The sequence below is a fragment of the Bombina bombina genome, chromosome 5, assembly GCF_027579735.1.
Source record: "Bombina bombina isolate aBomBom1 chromosome 5, aBomBom1.pri, whole genome shotgun sequence".
Taxonomy (NCBI): domain Eukaryota; kingdom Metazoa; phylum Chordata; class Amphibia; order Anura; family Bombinatoridae; genus Bombina; species Bombina bombina.
The window spans coordinates 806,256,959-806,279,546 of NC_069503.1; the positions used below are offsets into that span (position 1 = coordinate 806,256,959).

Here is a 22,588-nt window from a genome sequence, read left to right on the forward strand (position 1 = left end):
ATAATAAAATATGGTCATTTTGTAATGTGTATGGACCAAACAAATTGGACGTCGAATTCTGGGATAAAATTAAAAGCAAATTCCATTTATAGGAGAGAACTTGATATTGGCGGGTGACTTTAACCTAACGATGTACCCAGAAATGGACAGGTTTCGAATAAAACACAAACATGACTATGTAAGGGAGGCAAGACTGCTGAGAGAGATAAGTAAGACATTAAAACTAAAAGATATCTGGAGGTTACAGAATCCAGACAAACGTAATTACTCATGTGAATCTAAATCATATAAAAATTTCTCCAGGATAGACATGTTTTTAATAGAAGAAAAATTGCTCACATTAGATATGGATACACAAATATCAGAGATAATAATATCAGATCATGCCATCATCTCTATGCACATAAAAACATCACAGATAATAGGCTCAAAATGCAATACATTCCGCTTCCCAAGTTATATGGCAAATAACAAACGATTTGTAAATTGGCTGCAAGCGAAATGGAATGAATATTACTTGACTAATAAATCATTTTTCAATAAAACAGAAATATTTTGGGAAGCGGGAAAAGCAGTGCTTAGAGGGGAAATCAAATCATTCATGATTAAGATAAAAAAAAAAAAATATATAGAGAATTACAACTCGCGGGCCAACTCAGAAACAGGTATAACACATACTTAAATCAACCAAATTCTGGCACATGGAAAAAATACACCGAAGCCAAGGCTGAAAGAGAAATTTTTCTGAAAAATAAATGGGCTGTAGAAGAGTTGAGAATAAGAAACATCTATCAGGGCTATCAAGGAATAGCAGCAAAACATCTAGCTAAAATGACTAAACATAGAAAATCCAAAAACACTATCACACTTATTAAAACTGAGACAGGACTCCATAAGGAAAACACAGAATTTCGTAAAGCTTTTTATAACTTTTATAAAAATCTATATGCAGAGTCACATCTTAATATAGATGAAAAAAATATATTCTGGAAGAAAATTAAATCACCTCAAATAACAAACGAAACACTAGAACAGATCAATAAACCGATCACAGTAGAAGAAGTAAAAGATGCAATTAATAAGGCAAAAGTAAATAAAGCACCGGGTCCGGATGGCCTCACTGCAGAATTTTATAAGATATTAAAGGTAGATCTTATATCAACATTAACCAAACTATACAATACATATTATATACAAAATGAAATGAAATCACCCTATTTTCAGGATGCAATAATAACACTAATACATAAGAAAGGTAAACCGCTAGAAGATATGGGTTCATATCGGCCCATATCACTATTAAATAATGACTATAAGATTTGTATGTATATAATAGCCGAAAGATTGAAAAAAGCCATAGGTGAGATAATACATCCAGACCAGACTGGCTTCATGCCAGGAAGGAATGTACTGCGGAACACCCGGAGAGTGTTACTGATATTGGAACATTACTATTATAAATTACAACATCAGAGTAAAAACACAAATATAGACTTAGCCTTAGTAACAATCGATGCCGAAAAGGCATTCGATTCTATTATATGGGACCATCTGTTTACCTCTCTTAGTAGTTTTGGATTCTCAGGGAAGCTGATCGAATTCTTAAAATTAATCTACAAGAAACCTCGGTCTCAACTGCTAGTAAACGGAGAGCTTACACAGTATATAACTCTTCATAGAGGGACCCGACAAGGATGCCCACTATCACCATTGCTATTCAATATAGCATTAGAGCCACTTGCAATCAGGTTTAGAAACGAAGTAAAGGGGATTAAGATAGGAAAACAGCACCCCATCATCTCACTATATGCAGACGACATTTTATTATTCTTGCAAAATACAAAAGTAAACATTCCTAAGATATTAGAACTAATCAATAATTATAGTCAATTCTCGGGATATAAAGTGAATAGAAAAAAGTCAGAAATATTATGGATAAACAAAACGAGACAAAGCTATTCGAATCAGGTGTTTAAAGAAGTAGAATATATAAATTATCTTGGGATCTCCTTAAAGGGACAGTCTACACCAGAATTTGTATTGTTTTAAAAGATAGATAATCCCTTTACTACCCATTCCCCTGATTTGCATAACCAACACAGTTATATTAATATACTTTTAACCTCTGTGATTATCTTGTATCTAAGCCTCTGCAAACTGCCCCTTTTTTCAGTTCTTTTGACAGACTTGCAGTCTAGCCAATCAGTGCCTGCTCCCAGATAACTTCTCGTGCACGAGCACAGTGTAATCTATATGAAATACGTGAACTAACACCCTCTAGTGGTGAAAAATGGTTAAAATGCAATCTGAAAGAGGTGGGCTTCAAGGTCTAAGAAATTAGCATATGAACCTCCTAGGTTAAGCTTTCAACTAAGAATACCAAGAGAACAAAGCAAAATTGGGGATAAAAGTAAATTGGAAAATTGTTTAAAATTACATGCTCTAGACTTCCGGTGGGCGGACCTAGAAGATGGCAGCAAGATTTTTTAGCTCTGCAGAAACCTGCATTTAATTTCTGCAAACTTGCCTCTCTCTTTGCCATCTGCAACTCCCTTGACAGGCAAGCTGTCCGGGAACCTCTGGCAGATAGAAGCCTTTCAACCGCTTCTTCCCTGGAAGTCAGTTTCTTAAAAGAAAATCCTTAAGGGATTGCTAAACAATGGACGCGGCAAGGGACATTGCTCTTCAAATATGTTCTGTCTTCCTGCCTAAGTTTGAGCAGCTGTTCATAAGCTATGGAAAATTAAGAGATGCTGTTCGTGAAACAGAAAAATCAAACTCCATGGAACCTGATGCTACACATGTGACTACACTACCGCTTCTGGTGACCGATTTGTGGCCTGTGAGAGCAGTCACTCAGTACCAACAATCATCAGACTGCAGCTCGCAGTGGGGCACCACGTGGATTGCTGATGCGCTCCCGGAGGCGGTTCGGGCCCGTGGTGCGCCCCGTGCCGAGGTTATATACAGCAGAGTGGGACCTTACCTGGGGGAATACCCTCTGGGTCTCTCTGGTGTGGGATTTGCTGCGGGGCAGGAGGAGAGCCCGATAATATCATTGCCGACCCACCTGATCGATGCTACAACCACAGGAGTCACTTACAACCCGGACTGTGCAGTGCTGGCTAGGTGGGAACTTCTTGATGCGGGGTCCTTGTCTGTGATGCGGTACATGGTTCCTATATGGGCTCCGCATTTGACCACAAGCCGTAACATTTATCCCTTGGCTGGAGAGCAGCATGGCGGCTGGTACCTCCCACAGGCAATCTGGGCTCTACTGACCTGCAATGGCTCAAATCCAACTCGTGCTGGAATCGGGTAAACTAATTTCTCTGTCCGGCTTGTCTGTTTGGGAACCACGATCTGTCCCTCTTGGGGGCCAATTGAGAGAATACTGGTTGACGTTTTTTGCTCACATTGATTCTGTTTTTTTGTACCGTAGCTCCCCACACACTTTGATCAATTCTCTTCCTGTAATATTGCCAACTGTACGCATTCTAATGAGGTACTTACGGACCCCAGAACAATGTGATGGTAGCTGGCTGACCCACAATCTAATATACATCTGCTAAGAACCTTGCTGCCTATCGATCCAAATTTATGCAACTTTATCTTGTTTACTAAGGACCAGCGTGTCCCTTATGGCTGCAGGAGCAACCACCTAATAGCTCATTGCCGAATTATTAATACCTGTCAATGTACATACTTCTGTTTTTCCTTATTGTATATCAGCACTTGTTCCTCATGTAACTGGGATATTTAACTGCCAGTGGGAAATGTCTTATGATATGTCCCAACTGGAGGCCATGAAACATAGAAAACCGGGTCAAACAAGTACAGTTGATTTCTATGAATCTTGTTTATCAATATCGATGTTTTGCAGAGGCAGTGTTTTGTAACCTTACTTAGTACTATAGGACCTAGTGGACATAGTTTGGTCTGGGCCATACTAGGTAAGAAGGGTAATGTCTGCTTTACATTCTTTAGTTTAGTGTAGTTAAGTATTATTTTAATCATATCAAGCTAGGTAAGGGCTTCATAGGGTATCCCTGGTAACTATGAGAAGGGTATTTAGAGAATTCGGCTGAGAAAATACACACGCCATATAATACATGTAACCTGTAGGCTCTTCTGGAAAGTCTGAGAATCTTGACAGTCACCTCCCACTTAAATTCACTAGTGTCACTTCCCGGTCTGTCATAGTGATGTACGTTTCCCTGTCGCTTTCCAACACACCAGATCCGCCATTTTAGAACACAGTATAACATAATATCTTCACAGTTTCCTCTGCCCTCTCCAATCACTCCAGACATTCTGCATTTAGACCCGAAGAGTCTAGTCTAGCCTACATACCTGCTGAACCCTTTGGGGATCTGTTTTGTTCCTGGTTTGTTTAGTTTTTGTGTATGTTATGTGTTGTATTGTTTCTTGTTTTTTTTTGTTCTGTTTTTCTTTTTCTTTTTGGTTGGTTTAGGTTAATAATTTAAAAATAAGAGGTACAGGTGCAATAGGAGACAAAGATCAATGAATGTCACTTTAACTCTATCTACGGAGACCAATCCCTATTAGAACATGGCTGTAACCATGTAACCTGTTTCTGCTTGAAAATTATAGACTTGACTGACATGCTATAGCAATAAGAAATAGGATAGCTTGTCCCTTTACAGCACTGCCTACTAGAATACTGGTTGTGCTGAAAAAGTTTAATTTTCTATATGCCTGCTTGAACAATAATTTACTCAGACTGAAATTAGATTGAAATGTAAGAATGCGCTACTTTATGGTTTAGTAAATATTCAGACTTTTACCAGTCCAACCACCAGAGGTCAAGGTACCACGGTTACCTGCTAGTTCATGGTAGTTCAGTGACAGCAGTAAATAAAGGATGTAAACCCAAGCAGAACAACAGAGGTAGGGTATCATACCAGGAATGCACTCTCATTGGCGATGCGAATACAGACAGTAAGTTCTTTCGACCTGAAATGAATGATATTTCCTTTTTTTTGTTGTTGCTTTCTACCATTGAATCATCAATTTAATGTTTCCATAAATGTTGCATGTGTTCGCCTCTGTCCTAGGTTAGCTCATATAGTGCACAAATTTGTAATATATAATCCTGATGGTTCTTGTTAGCGTATTTGTATACTTTACTTTAATGCGCATTCTCAACAAAATATTACTTTCCAGCATGTTATGTTCCCTCCACTTTGCTGTCTACAATGTCATTGTAAGTAAGCATGTAACTGTAAACATTTGATCTGTTGTATCTGTGCTTCCTCAATAAAAAGAATTTAAAAAAAAAAAAAAAAAAATTACATGCTCTATCTGAATCATGAAAGTTTATTTTGGCCTAGACTGTCCCTTTAAGCAAGGATCCTAATTCATGGTATAGTCTTAATTACGACAAACTATTTGACAAATTGGCGAAAGATCTAAAACGGTGGAACATATTGTGTCTTTCACTCTCAGCTAAAATAATGCTTATAAAAACAATTTTTTTTCCCCGACTGATGTTTTTACTACAAAATCTACCGATACTCATAAAAAGGAAAGATATAAACAAATACAATAGTCTTTGTGCAGAATTTATCTGGGGGGAAAAAAGACATGCGTTATCATTTGAAAAACTTGTACAACTTAAAAGGTATGGGGGATTAGCGCTCCCCAATCTGAAAAACTATAACTGGGTGACATTGATCAAATATGGGACAGATTGGGTAACAGAAGCCAATTATGTGACACTCTTTGAAATAGAATCAGATTTGGTGAAGCCATTTAATTTAAAATCTATATTGCATCACCCCTATAATAAATTACCAAGTAACATTTGCAGAATGCCTACATTTGCTAATATAATACAAGCATGGCAGAAGTATTTGAAAGCACTAGGGTACAAATACCAGACTTCATATTATCTTCCTATTAAAGGTACGCCTGACTTCAGCCCAGGTATTGAAAACAAAGTTTTTAAGAACTGGGGAGATAAGGGACTGTTATATATGGCTCAGTTACAACAAGCGGCCCCAAGATTAATATATACATTTCAGGAACTGTCTCAAACATTTAAACTAGAGGCGAAAGACTTTTATGCATACCTACAAATAAGAAATTATTTTCTTAAGATGGTATCGGCACATGGGGAGGACTGGGCCAAACCTGAAATAGATTCAGGGATTAAATTATACAAGGCAGGTATGCGCTCTATCTCTTACTGGTATAAAGCAATATTAACCAAAACAGGACTTAATCATTTACATAGACTGAGTGATAATCTAGTCAAATTTCTCCCAACTATACAAATCAAGGATATAGAAAATAGTATAGACATGGCAGATAAAGCTACATCAGTAATTAAATGGAGAGAATCCCAAGTCAAAGTAATTAATAACTATTATCTAACCCCTTATAGAATGAGTAAATGGGCAAATAATATTCAGACGGTCAATTGCTTTAGATGTAGTGCAGAAAGAGCAGATCTCCTTCACTGTTTGTGGTCTTGCCCCAAAATTCGGCAATATTGGTCAAAGATAAATTTTTGGTTAAATAAATACCTACAAGAAAATTTTCAGTTAATACCTCAATACATTTTTCTCCTCCTAAAAGATAGAACAAATACAGGTGAACGACAATTAATAAATTTGACTATATTAGTGGCCCGCGGCTTAATTTTTAAGAAATGGAAATCGCAGGACTCCCCCAAAGTGGCCGAATTTTCTAATGTTATGAAACAACAAATGGCTAGTGAACTCCAGGATATAAAAGCAAACTCAGAAAAACAATTTAGACAGTACTTCTCCAAATGGAAAGCAGTTATTTTGTCATGGCCACAAGCAGCACAGTTACTTTTTATTGCACCTATAAAAAATGCATTACCCTTTATCACATTAATTGTGGAAGAGTTCTTACCCTCATATTGGCTATAAATAGAAACCGGAATTATTAATCATCTATACCAATCTCGTTTTATAGGATAGAAAGACTATATTTGGGGGCAGATGAAATCAGGGGAACGGGGGGGGGGGGGGAGAATGGAGCACGAGACCCCGCGGATTTTCACGAAATAGACAGAATTTCATGATCAACCTAAAACATAGTAATAGATCGCTCAAATAATGTTAAAAATCCTATAAGAATCTTAATTGGTGGTTTAAACAGATAGGGTGCACCTGGACAAAGGTTTTAGTCCAGGGTACAAAGATCTTATTAGCTGAGAATCATATTTACTTTTCTTATACTTATACAGATGTTAATTCACATCACCCTTCATAAGACTAAATAAAACAATTCATGTGTAATGAGTATAGATAGGATAGGCTTATGACATATTGTATCCTTTGTAAGGTCATAATTTATTATCTTATGTTGAATGATTAATGGGTTGCTCCTCTTTTTCTGTATGTATTGATTTTTTTTGCTGTGAAATGCAAATAAAAAAATTATAAAAAAAAAAAAAAGAGATGTTCAGGATCCCTGGGCGTTGGAGATCATATCTCAGGGATATCTTCTGGACTTCAAAGCTTCTCCTCCTCAAGGGAGATTTCATCTTTCAAGGTTATTAGCAAACCAGATAAAGAAAGAGGTATTCCTAAGCTGTGTGCAAGACCTCCTAGTAATGGGAGTGATCCATCCAGTTCCGCGGACGGAACAAGGACAGGGATTTTATTCAAATCTGTTTGTGGTTCCCAAGAAAGAGGGAACCTTCAGACCAATCTTGGATCTAAAGATCTTAAACAAATTCCTCAGAGTTCCATCATTCAAAATGGAAACTATTCGGACCATCCTACCCATGATCCAAGAGGGTCAGTACATGACCACAGTGGACTTAAAGGATGCCTACCTTCACATACCGATTCACAAAGATCATCATCGGTTCCTAAGGTTTGCCTTTCTAGACAGGCATTAACAATTTGTAGCTCTTCCCTTCGGGTTGGCCACTGCCCCGAGAATTTTTACAAAGGTTCTGGGCTCACTTCTGGCGGTTCTAAGACCGCGAGGCATAGCGGTGGCTCCGTATCTAGACGACATCCTGATACAGGCGTCAAGCTTTCAAATTGCCAAGTCTCATACAGAGATAGTTCTGGCATTTCTGAGGTCGCATGGGTGGAAAGTGAAAGTGGAAAAGAGTTCTCTATCACCACTCACAAGAGTCTCCTTCCTAGGGACTCTTATAGATTCTGTAGAGATGAAAATTTACCTGACGGAGTCCAGGTTATCAAAACTTCTAAATGCTTGCCGTGTCCTTCATTCCATTCCACGCCCGTCAGTGGCTCAGTGCATGGAAGTAATCGGCTTAATGGTAGCGGCAATGGACATAGTGCCATTTGCGCGCCTGCATCTCAGACCGCTGCAATTATGCATGCTAAGTCAGTGGAATGGGGATTACTCAGATTTGTCCCCTCTACTAAATCTGGATCAAGAGACCAGAGATTCTCTTCTCTGGTGGCTTTCTCGGGTCCATCTGTCCAAGGGTATGATCTTTCGCAGGCCAGATTGGACGATTGTAACAACAGATGCCAGCCTTCTAGGTTGGGGCGCAGTCTGGAACTCCCTGAAGGCTCAGGGATCGTGGACTCAGGAGGAGAAACTCCTCCCAATAAATATTCTGGAGTTAAGAGTAATATTCAATGCTCTTCTAGCTTGGCCTCAGTTAGCAACACTGAGGTTCATCAGATTTCAGTCGGACAACATCACGACTGTGGCTTACATCAACCATCAAGGGGGAACCAGGAGTTCCCTAGCGATGTTAGAAGTCTCAAAGATAATTCGATGGGCAGAGTCTCACTCTTGCCACCTGTCAGCGATCCACATCCCAGGCGTAGAGAACTGGGAGGCGGATTTTCTAAGTCGTCAGACTTTTCATCCGGGGGAGTGGGAACTCCATCCGGAGGTGTTTGCTCAACTGGTCCATCGTTGGGGCAAACCAGAACTGGATCTCATGGCGTCTCGCCAGAACGCCAAGCTTCCTTGTTACGGATCCAGGTCCAGGGCCCCGGGAGCAATGCTGATAGATGCTCTAGCAGCTCCTTGGTTCTTCAACCTGGCCTATGTGTTTCCACCGTTTCCTCTGCTCCCTCGACTGATTGCCAAAATCAAACAGGAGAGAGCATCGGTGATTCTGATAGCGCCTGCGTGGCCACGCAGGACCTGGTATGCAGACCTAGTGGACATGTCATCTCTTCCACCATGGACTCTGCCTCTGAGGCAGGACCTTCTAATACAAGGTCCTTTCAATCATCCAAATCTAATTTCTCTGAGACTGACTGCATGGAGATTGAACGCTTGATTCTATCAAGGCCAGGCTTCTCCGAGTCAGTCATTGATACCTTAATACAGGCTCGGAAGCCTGTCACTAGGAAAATCTACCATAAGATATGGCGTAAATATCTTTATTGGTGTGAATCCAAGAGTTACTCATGGAGTAAGGTTAGGATTCCTAGGATATTGTCCTTTCTCCAAGAAGGTTTGGACAAAGGCTTATCAGCTAGTTCTTTAAAAGGACAGATCTCTGCTCTGTCTATTCTTTTGCACAAGCGTCTGTCAGAAGTTCCAGACGTCCAGGCATTTTGTCAGGCTTTGGTTAGGATTAAGCCTGTGTTTAAAACTGTTGCTCCCCAGTGGAGCTTAAACTTGGTTCTTAAAGTTCTTCAGGGAGTTCCGTTTGAACCCCTTCATTCCATTGATATTAAACTTTTATCTTGGAAAGTTCTGTTTTTGATGGCTATTTCCTCGGCTCGAAGAGTCTCTGAGTTATCTGCCTTACATTGTGATTCTCCTTATCTGATTTTTCATTCAGACAAGGTAGTTCTGCGTACCAAACCTGGGTTTTTACCTAAGGTGGTTTCTAACAGGAATATCAATCAAGAGATTGTTGTTCCATCATTGTGTCCTAATCCTTCTTCAAAGAAGGAACGTCTTTTGCATAATCTGGACGTAGTCCGTGCCTTGAAGTTTTACTTACAGGCTACTAAAGATTTTCGTCAAACATCTGCCCTGTTTGTCGTTTACTCTGGACAGAGGAGAGGTCAAAAAGCTTCGACAACCTCTCTCTCCTTTTGGCTTCGGAGCATAATACGCTTAGCCTATGAGACTGCTGGACAGCAGCCCCCTGAAAGGATTACAGCTCATTCTACTAGAGCTGTGGCTTCCACCTGGGCCTTTAAAAATGAGTCCTCTGTTGAACAGATTTGCAAGGCTGCGACTTGGTCTTCGCTTCACACCTTTTCAAAATTTTACAAATTTGACACTTTTGCTTCTTCGGAGGCTGTTTTTGGGAGAAAGGTTCTACAGGCAGTGGTTCCTTCCGTTTAAGTTCCTGCCTTGTCCCTCCCATCATCCGTGTACTTTAGCTTTGGTATTGGTATCCCACAAGTAATGGATGATCTGTGGACTGGATACACTTAACAAGAGAAAACATATTTTATGCTTACCTGATAAATGTATTTCTCTTGTAGTGTATCCAGTCCACGGCCCGCCCTGTCCTTTTAAGGCAGGTCTAAATTTTAATTAAACTACAGTCAGCACTGCACCCTATGGTTTCTCCTTTCTCGTCTTGTTTCGGTCGAATGACTGGATATGGCAGTGAGGGGAGGAGCTATATAGCAGCTCTGCTGTGGGTGATCCTCTTGCAACTTCCTGTTGGGAAGGAGAATATCCCACAAGTAATGGATGATCCGTGGACTGGATACACTAAAAGAGAAATAAATTTATCAGGTAAGCATAAATTATGTTTTTCAGCAGTATATCCGTAACGCACCATACCGCAAAACTTGTAATCTAATTAAATTATTTATTTATTTATTTGCATATTTATGAAGTGATAATGCACACTGATATTGATTATAACATTTCACTGTATGTAAAAAAAATTCATAAAGGTTTGAGAGTCACTGTGAACTTACTTCAAGTGTGCAACAATAAAGAAATAAATAGCTGAAAGACGCAACAAAACAATGGCGGTTGATCATCATGTATGTACCACACAAACTATTTACCGCCCTATGTGATGCTTCTAACGGGTTTATCAACATTTTGCCCACCCATGTGGAAGAATCATTATACTGGTATTTGGTATTGTTTTGTGAATTCTTTGTCACACTTCCAGTATTTCCTTCACTGGGGTGGAACAAGTGCTGGGGTGCCCATAGCAGCCAGTCTATACATAGGCGTGTGCAGAATGTGTACATTCACTATACAAAGTAGCATGTATATTATTACTATTGCTTATTACTGAGTTACCTTTGGGGGCCCAAAAGAATGTTACACTAGGGCCCTCTGTTGAATAGGTCTGCTACTCTTCCTTTATGTTTGTTCCTATGCACCATTCTTTGTATTACTCTATACTTTTGGAGTTTTTGTTTGTTGGGGGATTATATTACCATGTTGGTACCATTTGTGCTACACAATGATAAATGTGAACTGAAATCTGCTTGTTTACTTATACCCAAAGCATTTATGTTATGCAATATAAAAAACACTAACCTCAAATATATGTATATACAGATATTTTAAGTATACGTGTGCTAACATTTATATAAGTATCTGCTTAAAGGACCAGTACATACAATAGATTTACATAAACAACAAATACATGATAAAAACACAATGCAATAGCACTTAATCTGAACTTCATGTGAGTAATACTTTTTTTTTCTGACAATTTTCAGTTTCCACTCCCCGGTATCATGTGACAGCCATCAGCCAGTCACAAATGCATATAAATATATTCTGTGAATTCTTGCACATGCTCTGTAAGAGCTGGTGACACAAAAAAGTGTAAATATAAAAAGACTGCACATTTTGTTAATGGAAGTTGATTGGAAAGTTGTTTAAAATTGCAGGCTGCATCTGAATCATGAAAGTTAATTTTGACTTGAGTGTCCCTTTAATTTTCTTCTTATCAGTTTTGTTGTAGTGAATAGTGTTGCTCTGGAGGGTGATAACTGTGTTATATGCAGAGAAGAAGAAGAGCAACTTCTCAGGATTTCTCACAGGCTCAACTGCTCCAGAATGGTAATAAAGTTTTGTTGATGCCAGAATTCCAGACCTCATATCAGGCTAGATGGTAACTTGAGCATTTTAAATTTTAGTTTGGTTCATTGCTTTGGTTCATTTGCTTTGTGTGTGCGCTTTTGTGTGTACGTGTGTGCTTGTGTGTTTCTGCGCTTGTGTGTGTTTGCGCACACGTGTGTCTTTGTGTGTGCGCTTGTGTGTGTTTGCGCTTTTGTGTGTACGTGTGTGCTTGTGTGTTTCTGCGCTTGTGTGTGTACGTGTGTTTGTGTGTGTTTGCGCGCGCGTGTGTCTTTGTGTGTGCGCTTGTGTGTTTGCGCTTTTGTGTGTACGTGTGTGCTTGTGTGTTTCTGCGCTTGTGTGTGTACATGTGTGTTTGCGCTTTTGTGTGTACATGTGTGCTTGTGTGTGTACGTGTGTGCTTGTGTGTTTCTGTGCTTGTGTGTGTACATGTGTGTTTGCGCTTTTGTGTGTACATGTGTGCTTGTGTGTGTACGTATGTGCTTGTGTGTGTACATGTGTGTTTGCGCTTTTGTGTGTACATGTGTGCTTGTGTGTGTACGTGTGTGCTTGTGTGTTTCTGCGCTTGTGTGTTTGCGCTTTTGTGTGTACGTGTGCGCTTGTGTGTTTGTGCTTTTGTGTGTACATGTGTGCTTGTGTGTTTCTGAGCTTGTGTGTGTACGTGTGTGGGAAAACACAATGAAATAGCGCTGCTGTTACCTTCAATAATCTGAATTTACTTGAGATCTGATACTTGAAGTTAGTGGCTGTGGGTCTAATATTCAAAACCTTGTTGGCATGTAGAGAAATCGCAAAAAAGCTTTGGGATTTTTATAGACCTTGTAATTTATAGAACATTTACATACCAAAATAAACCTTTCTCAAGATTTATATTTGTGTTTTTAATTTTTTTAAGGGCCTTGCTGAACCGACGAGAATATATCGCCTGAGTGGCAGGGTTTTGAATATCAGTACCTGTGGGAGAACTTGTGAAAAAAACTGTTTGTTTTTTTTTCTGCTGGAAAGCTCAGTGGAGTGGGTGCATCTTAAGGTACATCAGGACTTTTTCATGCATGCCCATAGAAGGCTATTAGCAATTACATATTGTATATTATACAATAGCCAGGAGACAGTTTAATGTGCAGTCACTACCAAATGTTCCCAAGACTTAACACATTTTAAGTCCAATTTGCTTAGAGGGATATGGCTGCACCTCACTGACGAAGCACAAAGGAGGCTGAAACAATCATCTGGGGTTGCCATCTCCATTGTTTAGAGGTATTTCAGGGGTTGGACTGACCTTGTTAAGCAGGATCAGACTGATATAGGTCAAGAAAGTTTTCCTATTTGAAAAGCAAAATTGGGCTAAAAGAAGCTACTCCCCGGTGGTAACCAGGCCATGGAACAGGCCCGTTAGATGTTGTTCTTTCCTGGCAGACTTGCTGTTAATGCATTTTAGTCCGGCAGTATTTTATGGAGAATCATTGTTCCAAAGAGTTCACTTTCTCCTGAGACCAGAGTCTCTTTCCTGTGAGTCATTATAGGATTTTTTTTATCAAGGAGATTTTCTTTAACAGATCAAAGAAGATCAAGGAACTTGTTTTTCCGATCTGGTACAGTTGTCCAGTTGTCCTCAGTGGTATCTTCCACTAAGGCACAACCTACTGTCTTAAGGCCCCTTTTTATCATCAAGATCTCAAGCCTTTCAAATTTAAAGCTTGGGAATTGAGCGCCTAATTTTGAAACAGGTTTTTTTCTGATGCTGTAGCTGATAACCTAATTCAGGCAAGAAAGCATATTACAAGGAAAATCTGTCACAACAATTGGAAAGTTTTTCTTTCCTGATGTGAGAAACAAAGTTTTAGCTGGCACTCTTAGAATTCCTAGAATTCTTCAATTTTTACAAGAGGGCTTCGATAAAAGTTTATCTGCTAGCTCTTTAAAGGGTCAGATTTCAGTGCTTTCTGTGTTGTATCATAAGAAAATTGTTAAACCTCCTGTTGTTCAATCTTTAGTCAGGATTAGACCAGGGATTAAACCAATTTCTCTTTCTTGGAACCTAATTTTGTTTTCAGAGGTTTGCAGATCTCTCCTTTTGAGCCTATGCACAGTTAGAGGATATTGCAAAAAGAAACAATACCCTCTAGGACCAAAGCTGAATGTCTAACAGAAGAGTTCTGAATTGCCTGTTTCTTACAAGCCTCCTTATCTGATTTTTCTCTTGGATAAGGTGGGTTTAAGGACAACATCTGACTTTTTTTTCCCAAAGAAAGTCTTTTCTGGTAACCTTGTTGTTCCTTTTGTCCCAAGCGCTTATATTTCAACTTAAAGGCTTCTACATAATTTAGATGTAATGACAACTTTAAAAGTCTATTTACAAGCTACTAAGTATTTTAGACAATCATCTAACTTGTTTCTTCATTTCCATTCTAATAGATCAGTTTCTACTTCCTGGGTTTTCAAAGATGAGGCTTCTGTTGAACAAATTTGCAAGGCAGCAACATGGTCGTCCATACATAGATTTACTCATTTCTACCACTTTGATGTTTTTGCTTCTTTTGAATTGTCCTTTGGTAGGAAAATCCTCAAGGCAGCATTGTCTAAAAATTAGGTGCCTGCCTTTTTCAAAACTTTTTGTCCCGCACAAAATTACTCGTGGACTCCACAACTTTGGTATTAGTTCCCAGGAGTAATGAATCATGTACTCTCACCACCTCATGAAAGAAGGCATACTTTATGATTACCTTCTTTCATGGTGGTTAGAATCCACGAGCCACAAGTTTGTTTTCTGGCAACAGTTCTGGTTTGCATCTAATTTTCCCTACTTTGTTGTTTCTACCTTTTTTTTTTTTTTTTACTATTTCTCCTCACTTGGCTATACATAAGACTGTCATGCCAGAGATGTCGGAGGGATGAAGTGCTTTTGGAAACTTTAGGAATCTTTGCCTCCTCCTAGTGACGAGGAGTTGAATCCCATGAGTAATGGCTTGTGGACTCTCACCACCATGAAAGAAATTAATGTATCGGGTAAGCATACATTTTTTTTTTTTTATTTTTTTTTTTTATATACATGTTATGGCATTGTGTCCAGGGCCCTTTTTGTCCAGAAAGGGATTTTTAGATATGTTTCAACAAAGGGTCATAGATGGAGGCAAATTGCAGCTGTTTACCACTCTTCTGAAATGGGATTTTGTGGTGTTTGGCAAAGGGTTAATGGCTTGTTTGCTATGGCATAACTGCCTGTATTAATTTGTATGGTTTTCATGCTACTAGCTGTCCGTATTTATGGCAAACATGATAAAAACATTTAAAAAAAAAAAAAAAAATACATGAATTGTCAAATTATTTACACACAGAATTTTTACCGCTATTTTTCAACTGTATGATATATTTCAAAGCAGGTTTTGATGGGCATGTTATACAGTGAAAATGTGAATCTTTCCTTACTGCCTTTTTTGAGCAAACTTTCAGCGTTTTTGGGACCAGGCCTTTGCTGTAGAGGGAAGAGTACTGGGAAATGTTTGCCAGTTAGTCTCACTATTTTCTCACACTGAAGGTTTTGAGGGATTTCTGTATTTTCAAATATATGGCTTGTAATCACCTATATTTGGTAATCTAGGAAAGTGAGCTTTTTGCCAACTGCAGAGGTTTTGCACAAGATGTGAGAATTAAAAAGGGCCATCTGAATCATATAGACAGCAATCTTTTTATACCAGATTTAGTTTTTTCTTTGGCTTCATTATCTGGTCAGAGAGTTCTACTCCAGCAATGTATTTGTTGTACTCTACAATGCAAACTGGTTTTTGTCTCCTTTTGCCTCTGGAAGTCACTGCCTTGGTTCCCCATTGTGTATAGTTGTTGGCATATACACATCTTTTCTCTTGTAAGGTGTATCCAGTCTACGGATTCATCCATTACTTGTGGGATATTCTCCTTCCCAACAGGAAGCTGCAAGAGGACACCCACAGCAGAGCTGTCTATATAGCTCCTCCCCTAACTGCCACTCCCAGTCATTCTCTTGCAGCTCTCGACAAGAAAGGAAGTATCAAGAGATATGTGGTGATTTAGTGTAGTTTATCTTCAATCAAAAGTTTGTTATTTTTAAATGGTACCGGCGCTGTACTGTTTTTACCTCAGGCAGAAATTAGAAGAAGAGTTCTGCCTGAGGTTTTTGATGATCTTAGCAGGTTGTAACTAAGGTCCACTTCTGTTCTCACACATAACTGAAGAGTATGGGAAAACTTCAGCTGGGGGAATGGCCTGCAGAATTATCTGCCTGAGATATGTTCAGTATATTTTTTTCTAGAGAGATGATAAGGTCTAGAAAATGCTGACAGTGCCTGATATATATAAGGTAAGCCTGATTACAGTGATTTAACAAACGACTGGGATCATGCTTGCAGTAAAGGGTAATATTCATGTTACTTGCTCTTATTACTTAGTATGTAAAACGTTTGCATGATATATAAAAAACGTTTTTTACTGAGGGTGATAAATCTTTATTTGGGGCCTAGTTTTCCACATGGCTGACTAGATTTCTCCTAGGAATAGTTATTTATGGCCCTTTCACTTTGAGTGCATGGTGGGAGGGGCCTGTTTTTGAGCTCTAATTGCACAGTTGTTTTTACAGTCTGAGACATCCAGCGTCCCTGAAGGAGTCCCCTGACATATAGGACCTCTGTAAAGGGTTTTTGTGCCTACAAAAGTCGTTTTATGGGCAGGTAGGAGCCACAGTAGAGCTGTGGCAGTTTGCTTGTGACTGTTTATAACGGTTTTACCATTTTTCTAATTCGTTTTTGAGCCTGAGGGGTTAATCATCCATTTGCAAGTGGGTGCAATGCTACTTTAGTCTATTATACACACTGTAAAAATTTCGTAGAGTTTACTGCTTTTTTTCACTGTATTTGCAGTTTATGTGATTGTTTTTTTCCTTAAAGGCACAGTACCGTTTTTTATATTCTGCTTTTTCACATTTATTAAAGTGTTTTCCAAGCTTGCTGGTCTCATTGCTAGTCTGTTAAACATGTCTGACATAGAGGAAACTCCTTGTTCATTATGTTTAGAAGCCATTGTGGAACCCCCTCTTAGAATGTGTACCAAATGCACTGATCTTACTATAAATTTTAAAGACCATATTCTGTCTTTAAAAGATTTATCACCAGAGGAAATTGACAAGGGTGAAGTTATGCCGACTAACTCTCCCCACGTGTCAGAACCTATAACTCCCGCTCAGGGGACGCCAAGTACATCTAGCGCACCCGTTGCGTATACTTTACAAGACATGGTGGCAGTTATGAATCATACCCTTACAGAGGTATTGTCCAAACTGCCAGGGTTACAAGGAAAGCGAGACAGCTCTGGGGCTAGAACAAATACAGAGCTCTCTGACGCTTTAGTAGCTATGTCTGATATACCCTCACAATGTGTCGAAGCCGAAGCAGGAGAGCTTCTATCTGTGGGTGATTTTTCTGATTCAGGGAAGACACTTCAACCTGATTCTGATATGTCTACATTTAAATTTAAGCTTGAACACCTCCGCGTGTTGCTCAGGGAGGTTTTAGCAACTCTGGATGACTGTAACGCCATTGTAGTCCCAGAGAAATTGTGTAAGTTGGATAAATACTATGCAGTGCCTGTTTACACTGATGTTTTTCCAATCCCTAAGAGGTTTTCAGAAATTATTACTAAGGAATGGGATAGACCAGGTGTACCGTTCTCTCCCCCTCCTGTTTTTAAAAAGATGTTCCCTATAGATGCCGGTACACGGGACTTGTGGCAGACGGTCCCTAAGGTGGAGGGAGCAGTCTCTACCCTAGCGAAGCGTACTACTATCCCGGTTGAGGACAGTTGTGCTTTTCTAGATCCAATGGACAAAAAATTAGAGGGTTACCTTAAGAAAATTTTTATTCAACAAGGTTTTATTCTCCAGCCTCTTGCATGCATTGCCCCAGTCACTGCTGCTGCGGCTTTCTGGTTTGAGTCTCCAGAAGAGGCTCTACAGGTAGAAACCCCGTTGGATGATATCCTTGACAAGCTTAAAGCTCTTAAAGGGACAGTTTACTCAAAAATTTTCTCCCCTTTAATTTGTTCCCAATGACCCACTTTACCTGCTGGAGTGTATTAAATTGTTTACAAGTAGCTCATTTACTCTTATATTGGCATTTGAAATAGTGTAGATTTAGCCAGTGGTATCCACACCTATTCTGAAAGTTTGTGGCCGCAGGTCCAAGATATAGATAAGCTGTGTAAACACAGCCAGCAGAAGAAATGACGGTCCCAGTGGGATATAGCAGAGATAAGGTAATAAAATGTTGATTTTCTATTGTTCTCTCCAAGTATTGATGATTGGTTTATGGACAGATATAAGATAAAGAAGCAGCTATATTTACACAATGTGATAACGTAATGAGATCTGATTATATCTACAACCTCAACCCATTTTATTAGGTGTTGGATTCAAAACACAAAATCAGAGCTTTAATATACACAAATAAACCTTAAAAAGCTAATTTTCATACATTTTTACTCTGCAGTTGGTAAAAAAAAGCAATTGTGAACACATTAAGGGAAAAACTATTTTACAGTATACTGTCCCTTTAAGCTAGCCAATTCATTTGTTTCTGACGCCGTTGTTCATTTAACCAAACTAACGGCTAAAACTCAGGTTTTGCTATTCAGGCGCATAGGGCGCTATGGCTTAAATCCTGGTCAGCTGACGTTACTTCAAAGTCTAAGCTTCTCAACATTCCCTTCAAGGGGCAGACCCTATTCAGGCCTGGACTGAAGGAGATCATTTCTGATATTACTGGAGGAAAAGGTCACGCCCTTCCTCAGGATAGGTCCAACAAATTAAGGACCAAACAGACTAATTTTCGTTCCTTTCGAAACTTCAAGAGTGGCGCAGCTTCAACTTCCTCTAATACAAAACAAGAGGGAAATTTTGCCCAGTCCAAGCCGGTCTGGAGACCTAACCAGACCTGGAACAAAGGAAAGCAGGCCAAAAAACCTGCTGCTGCCTCTAAGACAGCATGAAGGATCAGCCCCCGATCCGGAAACGGATCTAGTAGGGGGCAGACGTTCTCTCTTCGCCCAGGCTTGGGCAAGAGATGTCCAGGATCCCTGTGCGTTAGAAATTGTGTCCCAGGGATATCTCCTGGACTTCAAAACTTCTTCCCCAAAAGGGAGATTTCATCTCTCACAATTATCTGCAAACAACAGTGGCAAGGCTTCTATTTAAATCTGTTTGTAGTTCCCAAGAAAGAGGGAACCTTCAGACCAATCTTAGATCTCAAGATCCTAAACAAATTTCTCAGGGTCCCATCCTTCAAGATGGAGACTATTCGAACCATCCTACCTATGATCCAGGAGGGTCAATATATGACTACCGTGGACTTAAAGGATGCTTATCTTCACATTCCGATACACAGAGATCATCATCGGTTTCTCAGGTTTGCCTTCCTAGACAGGCATTACCAGTTTGTGGCTCTTCCCTTTGGGTTAGCTATCCCTTTACGAAGGTTCTAGGGTCACTCCTAGCGGTTCTAAGGCCGCGGGGTATAGCAGTAGCCCCTTACCTAGACGACATTCTGATACAGGCGTCAAATTTTCAAATCGCCAGGTCCCATACGGACATTATTCTGGCATTCCTGAGGTCTCATGGGTGGAAAGTGAACGAAGAAAAGAGTTCTCTATCCCCTCTCACAATAGTTTCCTTCCTAGGAACTCTGATAGATTCTGTAGAAATGAAGATTTACCTGACAGAGGCCAGGTTGTCAAAACTTCTAAATTCCTGCCGTGTCCTTTATTCTACTTCTCGCCCTTCAGTGGCTCAGTGTATGGAAGTAATCGGCTTAATGGTAGCGGCAATGGACATAGTGCCGTTTGCCCGCCTACATCTCAGACCACTGCAACTTTGCGTGCTCAGTCAGTGGAATGGGGATTACACAGATTTGTCCCCTTTACTAAATCTGGATCAAGAGACCAGGGATTCTCTTCTCTGGTGGCTATCTCTGGTCCATCTGTCCAAGGGTATGACCTTCCGCAGGCCAGATTGGACAATAGTAACGACAGATGCCAGCCTTTTGGGCTGGGGTGCAGTCTGGAACTCCCTGAAGGCTCAGGGCTCGTGGACTCAGGAGGAGGCACTCCTTCCGATAAACATTCTGGAACTAAGAGCGATATTCAATGCTCTTCAGGCTTGGCCTCAGCTTGCTGCGGTCAGGTTCATCAGATTTCAGTCGGACAATATCACGACTGTAGCCTACATCAACCATCAAGGGGGAACAAGGAGTTCCCTAGCAATGTTGGAAGTTTCAAAAATAATTCTATGGGCAGAGGTTCACTCTTGCCATCTATCAGCTATCCATATCCCAGGAGTAGAGAACTGGGAGGCGGATTTTCTAAGTCGACAGACTTTTCATCCGGGGGAGTGGGAACTCCATCCGGAGGTATTTGCACAGTTGATTCAACTTTGGGGCAAACCAGAACTGGATCTCATGGCGTCTAGTCAGAACGCCAAGCTTCCTTGTTACGGATCCAGGTCCAGGGATCCCAAAGCAGCGCTGATAGATGCTCTAGCAGCGCCTTGGTCCTTCAACCTGGCTTATGTGTTTCCACCGTTTCCTCTGCTCCCTCGTCTGATTGCCAAGATCAAGCAGGAGAGAGCTTCGGTGATTTTGATAGCACCTTGGTATGCAGATCTAGTGGGCATGTCATCCCTTCCACCATGGACTCTGCCGCTGAGGCAGGACCTTCTACTTCAGGGTCCTTTCAAATATCCAAATCTAATTTCTCTGCGTCTGACTGCTTGGAGATTGAACGATTGATTTTATCAAAGCGTGGTTTCTCTGAGTCGGTCATTGATACCTTAATTCAGGCTCGTAAGCCGGTCACCAGGAAAATCTATCATAAGATAAGGTGTAGATATCTTCATTGGTGTGAATCCAAAGGTTACTCATGGAGTAAGGTCAGGATTCCTAGGATATTATTTTTCTCCAAGAAGGATTGGAAAAGGGATTGTCAGCTAGTTCCTTAAAGGGACAGATTTCTGCTCTGTCTATTTTGCACAAGCGTCTGGCTGATACTCCAGATGTGCAAGCATTTTGTCAGGCTTTAGTTAGAATCAAGCCTGTGTTTAAACCTGTTGCTCCGCCATGGAGTTTAAATTTAGTTCTTAAGGTTCTGCAAGGGTTTCCGTTTGAACCTTTGCATTCCATAGATATTAAACTTTTATCTTGGACAGTTCTGTTTTTAGTAGCTATCTCCTCGGCTCGAAGAGTTTCGGAGTTATCTGCTTTACAATGTGATTCCCCTTATCTCATTTTCCATGCAGATAAGGTAATGTTACGTACCAAACCTGGTTTTCTTCCTAAGGTGGTATCTAATAAAAATATCAATCAGGAAATTGTTGTTCCTTCACTATGTCCTAATCCTTCTTCAAAGAAGGAACGTCTATTACACAATCTTGATGTGGTTCGTGCTTTAAAATTTTATTTACAAGCTACGAAGGATTTTCGTCAAACATCTGCTTTGTTTGTGGTCTACTCTGGACAGAGGAGAGGCCAAAAGGCTTCGGCAACTTCTCTTTCTTTTTGGCTAAGAAGTATAATCCGCTTAGCTTATGAGACTGCTGGCCAGCAGCCTCCTGAAAGAATTACAGCTCATTCCACTAGAGCGGTAGCTTCCACATGGGCTTTTAAGAATGAGGCTTCTGTTGAACAGATTTGTAAGGCGGCGACTTGGTCTTCGCTTCATACTTTTTCTAAATTCTACAAATTTGATACTTTTGCTTCTTCGGAGGCTATTTTTGGGAGAAAGGTCTTACAGGCAGTGGTGCCTTCCGTTTAAGCGCCTGCCTTGTCCCTCCCTTCATCTGTGTCCTATAGCTTTGGTATTGGTATCCCACAAGTAATGGATGAATCCGTGGACTGGATACACCACAAGAGAAATACATTTATCAGGTAAGCATAAATTTTGTTTTTTGTCCCTAAATGTAACTGCTAGGAGATCTTCACTACAAAACGCTGCTGTTTCTCCCGCCTTTTGTGAGACTAATTGCTGTGGAAAATATTTAGTTGTTTTTTTTTCCGCAATGTTCCACAGGCTATGGTATCCAAGTAATTTAACATTTTGAAAGCGGGATACTAGTATAATGATTATCAACATAAAGATGGTACCCATGTCCTAACAAGGAATGAATGAGGTCCCAGACCATTTTCGCACTTAAGGTAAGGTAAGGTAAGGTGGGCAGCCAGGTGGATCTAATTGCCAGTCTTTCCCTTCATACACTCTAAAATGTTGTATCTAGCCTGTGGAACTCTCACACAGTTTATAGAATTTAATACCATAACATGCTCTTTTGGAGGGGATATATTGTTTAAATTGTAATCTACCTTTGAAAAGCATTAGGGAGACTCGTCAATAAAAATATTTTTAGATGGATATATGTCAGCAAATAATTTGTAAATCAATTAGTGGTCTTATTTTATATAATCTGTCATAATTTGGAACAGTCAAAGATAGGGCCTGTGTGTTATCCGTAACGTGGATGAAACTGTGTTAGATCTCATATCTCGTTCTGGGC

At 40.0% G+C, this 22,588-nt stretch overlaps 1 protein-coding gene across 2 annotated transcripts in view; it reads left to right on the top strand.

Annotated features, from left to right (window-relative positions):
* The window catches only part of MPPE1 (metallophosphoesterase 1), a 217,257-nt gene that overhangs the window by 95,563 nt on the left and 99,106 nt on the right, over positions 1-22,588 (top strand). For both annotated transcript variants that reach the window (XM_053714911.1, XM_053714910.1), the window contains exon 6: positions 11,901-12,009. In XM_053714911.1, the coding sequence (XP_053570886.1) occupies positions 11,901-12,009 (109 nt within the window). The remainder of the gene's footprint in view (positions 1-11,900; positions 12,010-22,588) is intronic.